Here is a 5315-nt window from a genome sequence, read left to right on the forward strand (position 1 = left end):
CTGTGACATAGTTGAAGTACAATATTTAACAAAAGTAGAGCCAAACTTTACAGGATTTTAGTCAGATATATTATTAGTGGTGCATTATATCAAATAAATAGTACTTAGTCTCATCAATTTATAAGGCTTTATTTATATGAAAAGGTCTAGGCACCAGCCTTCCTTTTTCAATCAAAAACTTGGCTAAATAGTTAAAACTATTTAGAAGATTTTAAGAAGGAATAGATAGGCTAGGACGTGTAGAAAATATGTTTAAAAAATTGTGAAGTAAAATGAAAAAAAATAATAACTTTTTCTTTTACAATTTTGAGCAAGCAAATATCCTAAAATGTCCTTCCTTGCTACAAATATTCATACTTTAGAATTTCTCTTCTCTCAGACCCCAAGAAGAGGTTTAGAGTAACAATTATTGTTTTCCCTTCCACCAAATCAAATTATAATTGATAAGGGCCCCCAGAAAACTAATTTAAAAGGGTACAAGCCATATTTTTTTTTTAAATTTCAACCAGATACTTGAATTTTTTGCACCAAAGAAAATTAAAGTTACAAATAAATAAATAAAAACTAAGTTGTAATACTTAACTTCAAGAAACATATAGACTATAGTTCTGGAAATAAAATATTAACATGCAGGGGTGATTGTGAGCCCAAGTCAAAATTCCGGAAAATTTCTTGAGTTAAAAAAAAAGAAGAAAAAAAGTTTAAATTGGAAAAAAATTTAAACAAGGTTTTCTCAATATTTCTTAGTTTACTTAAAATATATTTAAAATTTTACACATACCTATACCATTTACACATACCGATGATGACCAGGAGAAGTAATTAAAATGTACAAATATGTCTTTCTTTATTGAGTTTATGTTGAGTTATAACAACTATTTACTGATAAAAAATTTATATTAATCATGAATATAAGCTTATAAAGTATCTCTCTGGCTCTCCCATACAAACAAATAAAATAAACTGTGTTTTTAAGTTCCACCTTTAAAAATTTGATTTCCGGAAACTTCTGTGATCAATGATTTTTTTTAAACGTCTGGACCTTCGATCTCCGGAAACTTCCTGATCACTGTTAGCGAAAATTCCGGAAACCCGGATCTTTTCCGGAGCACAATTAGCCCTGAACATGTAATGTAAAGTTTGTTTCAAAGTATATACGTCAAGTTTAAATTACAAAAGGAAAAAAAAAAACATGCATATTATTTTTTAGAATAAAAACTTGATTGAAGAATTTAAAAATTTATTTATCATTGATAAAAAAATTAAGGTAATACACTAAAAATATACAAAGAAATTTCCAGTAAAACCAATTCAAAACACAATTAAAAAAAACAGCTATTAACAAATTGACAATGTTTTATTTTCAGTTAAAAACAATAAATAGATTTGCATAGAATTAAGAAAGGAAGATTTACAAATAATAAATTTGTTTTTAAATAAATGTTAATTTTTTAAAAACATTAATTAGCACTCGGGGTAACAATAAACCAAGTGGTGCTATCAATACCACTCGTATATATTACAGTAAAAACCCAGATTCTGGAAATTCTTAGGCTTTACTGGTAAAACCTAACTTTTACCAAATTGGCTTGGTAAAAGTCAGAAGTATGCTTTAATATGATTCCATTTCACTCTGAAGCCTTTGCAGTAAAAACTAGAAGTTACCAAGCCATTTTGATAAATCCTAGATTTTATCAGTAAAACTTAGAATTTGCCAGACTTCAGGCTTTTGCAATAACATATAGATGCTTGGAAAAAGGCATCAACTAGAATTTGACTGCATTTCTTCTGGTGGTAAGTGAAATATAATTTGCTGATCAGCATCTCTTACAAGTTTGCGAAGCTTTTCAAGAAAAGGATTGATGTTCACCACCAAGAATTCTTTCACTGTGCTTGGGTAGAAGATTTTTGCCAATTCTTTTTCAAGCTGAACATTAATTGCTTCCATATTCATTAACAAACTAGGAATAAAAAAATTAATTAATACCAGAATTAGAAAGGATTAATTTTATGCAACATACAATTAAATCTAAATAACGTGGAAAAAGAACAAACATTACTACATGAACAGTCGTATGATAATTTTTGTTCTAAAATAAAAACTTTCTTTCATGTCAAAACTAGAATAAATGATAGAGAAAAAACCTTTTGGTCCTTGCGGTAGCAGGTTTGTAATTCTCCCTGTTACTCTCTTTTATTCTGTGTTTTGACACTGAAGAAAGATCTCCATTATATAACCAAAACAGTAGTATGTTTGTGTGGCATGATTTATGCATCTTTCACATTATTTAGCTTTATTCATAATTATTATTAAGTTTTTTAAAGCAAGAAGAAACATATATATTGCTTGTTTAGATACATTTCTACAGTAATTCAGTTATCAAATGCAAAATAATACAATACAAGATATTAGCAATTTGTTATATAAACAACTTTGGTTTCATTTTTAAAGTAATACATTGAAATTACATATTCATTGGAATGATATATGTAATAAATTATAACACGTAATGTTATGTGTTATTATTTTTTAAATAAATAATGAAAAGATTTAAAAACACAAAACATCAGTTAAATATGAAAATAATATTATAAAAAATTAATAAAAAAATAAATAAATTTTTAAAAAATTAAAAAGGATTTCATCAATATCACTATTATTCCTATATACTGGCAGATTGCGTTATAACTACAGAAACCAAACTTTTCAGTTTAAATATTTTCTAACATTTTAAATAATTTCATACAGCAAACTGTTTATCATTAACCATTTACAAGCCTTTAAACATAAATTTATCTTTACTTAAAAAAAAAAAATCCAAAATCTTTGTTAATGATTGCATCTTAAAAAATAGTTCAAAGGATATAATAAATAAATTTTGGATAAAAATAAAAGATTTTTCATAACCTAAAATTGCTATATTAAGTGCAATGACATAATATATTTGTCTTGGATAATTAATAATTTTGTAGGTAAAATAAAAAAATTTTTTAAATAATTTTAAATGCCTTCAGGAGGGTGGGCTTGGGAATATGAACTCTGAATGATAGAATCAAAATATTTTTTATTTGCCGATATTTTCACAATTGCTGAATATTTTAGCATAAAATAACAGTGGAGTGTCAACTTACATTCTAGCTCGAGGAAGAAATTGATCGATATGCAGGGTATTCACTCGATTATGCATAATTTGAAAGCTGCTGAATGCCCCTTCAATGCTATAAAAAAATATATATAAAAAAATCAGTCACCAAAAGAAACTTTATAACAATTTATTATAAGTCTGATGATAAAAAAAATACTAACACTTTTTACACAACCATTAAGTTACTTATTTTTTCTTTATGAACTATTTTGTTGATATCACCAAAGAAAAAAAACATTTAAATTTAAGTGTAAATTATGCTAATTCAAAATATAAAGTTTTTCAACATTATTTTTAAACATTTACTTTTTCAATACTTTTCCTAAATATTTTAATTATTTATTTTTTACCTTATACATTTCAAGCATACAAAACAAAATTATGTCTCGTGGATGAAAATTATTGCGCTTTGAACTTTGATTTTTATCATGAACAATCAGCATTTTTAAAATCTATACTTTTTGATTAAAAACAATGAATTTTAAAAAAAATTAAAGTATATACCATTTGAAAACAAATATTTATTTCTTTGGAATATGAAGAAAGGGTATTGCTGCCCCTCCTATTCAAGTCAACAAGAAAGTAAAAGTGATCTGTTAATTAAAAGTGTTCTACGATATTTTGAAAAGTACGAGTAAGGAATTTACAATCAAATTAGTATTAGCTATCAATTAATAGAAGCTTTATTAATATAAGCACTGTAGATGTTGAGATGTTAATAATCGAAAACATTTGCATAATGGTATATATATTCCTATTATAACAAATACCTTGTTCAATTTTATCAGATTTAATTGCGATTCAATAATTATAAGCAAAATGTAAATTATACTGAAAGAAGAAATTTTTTTATAAATTCCTACTTGTAAACAGTAAATATTACTTCAGTTAAAGATGAAATATTAATTTATTTGGAATACCATTCTAGACAAAAGTTCCTCTCATAAGGAAATAAACATTTTTAAATAACTATTCCTTCTTAAAATGGAGCACATATTCATAAAGTGAAAAATCTTTGAAGAAAAATTAAGTTTTCTCAAATAATTATAACAATATTGTTAACAATCATTTTTTATTTTGTAAACTATTCTTCATTAGTAACAATAATTTTTTTGATTCCTTAGAAAAGCAATATAATCAATGAAGTTTTCCAATTTCAGGGTATCTCTTATAGTTTATAAAAATTTGAAGACTTAAAATATTACAGAACTAGGTAAAACAATGTTAAACTAAAAGGCATTATTCTTTTTTCATATTTTTCAAAATTCACACCTGGGATGATGCATTAATATATGATACTCTGTAATGCAATTAGCTAACTGCAAGCAGCTATTGTAGATATTTCCTCCAGGGAAAAGTGGGGGTGGACCAACTGGCTGTGGCCTGAAATAAGAAATTGTACTTTAAGAAATTAATAGTTAAAATAAACAATTATTAAAAAATAAAAGAAATTCAATAAAATGTAACAAATTGGACAAAAATTATGTAATCTAATCAAAATATTTTGATATTTCAAAACATTAACGAATGATTAATTGTAGGTATTTAAAAAAGTGCCAATTTCAATCCGAAAAATAAAATATTACTAAACAAGACATAAAATATAGAAGGAAGTAACTTTGCCCAAACGTCATTTTTGGAGAATTAATAGATTTCAATCACAGAGGTGACATCTTTTAAACTAATTTTTACCAATAAATTTTAAAAATCAGCATTTAATCTTGTAGAGTATTTAATTTTAATACGAACACTTTATAGATGCAATTTTTAGGAAGATTAAAAGATAGTTTATTTCAAAAATTACTTGATAATTTTTAATAGATAATTTTTGTATTTATTGTTCCTTATAGGAGCCAATGAGTACAAAAATTATCAAACATTATCTAAAATTATAAGTACAAAAATTTAAATAAACCATTTATACAAAACAGCAATTTATTCTTTCACTTGATTTATTCATTTGATACATTTATTTGATTTATTCTTTCACTTGATAAATCTTATATATTTTAACAGAAAATTATATATTTTTACTTTTTTATTATATTATATTTTATTATATTATAGTTTTACTTTTTTATTATACAGTCAATTCGCTATAACTCGAAGTACGATAACTCGAATATTACTATAACTCGATTTTTTTATGACCTTCTCCTATATGTGGCT

The 5315-nt window shown here is 24.9% G+C and overlaps 1 protein-coding gene across 2 annotated transcripts in view; it reads right to left on the bottom strand.

Moving 5' to 3' along the window:
* Nucleotides 1-1338: 1338 nt before the first annotated feature.
* Nucleotides 1339-5315, bottom strand: part of LOC107450828 (hexosaminidase D) — an 18149-nt gene continuing 14172 nt past the window's right edge. For both annotated transcript variants that reach the window (XM_016066737.4, XM_016066736.3), the window contains exons 12-14: nt 4419-4529; nt 3133-3219; nt 1339-1961 (exon numbers count right to left, since the gene is read on the bottom strand). In XM_016066737.4, coding sequence (XP_015922223.1) covers nt 1763-1961; nt 3133-3219; nt 4419-4529 — 397 coding nt within the window. In that variant the 3' untranslated portion in view covers nt 1339-1762. The remainder of the gene's footprint in view (nt 1962-3132; nt 3220-4418; nt 4530-5315) is intronic.

This window comes from Parasteatoda tepidariorum, chromosome 5 (assembly GCF_043381705.1).
Source record: "Parasteatoda tepidariorum isolate YZ-2023 chromosome 5, CAS_Ptep_4.0, whole genome shotgun sequence".
NCBI classification, from domain to species: Eukaryota; Metazoa; Arthropoda; class Arachnida; order Araneae; family Theridiidae; genus Parasteatoda; species Parasteatoda tepidariorum.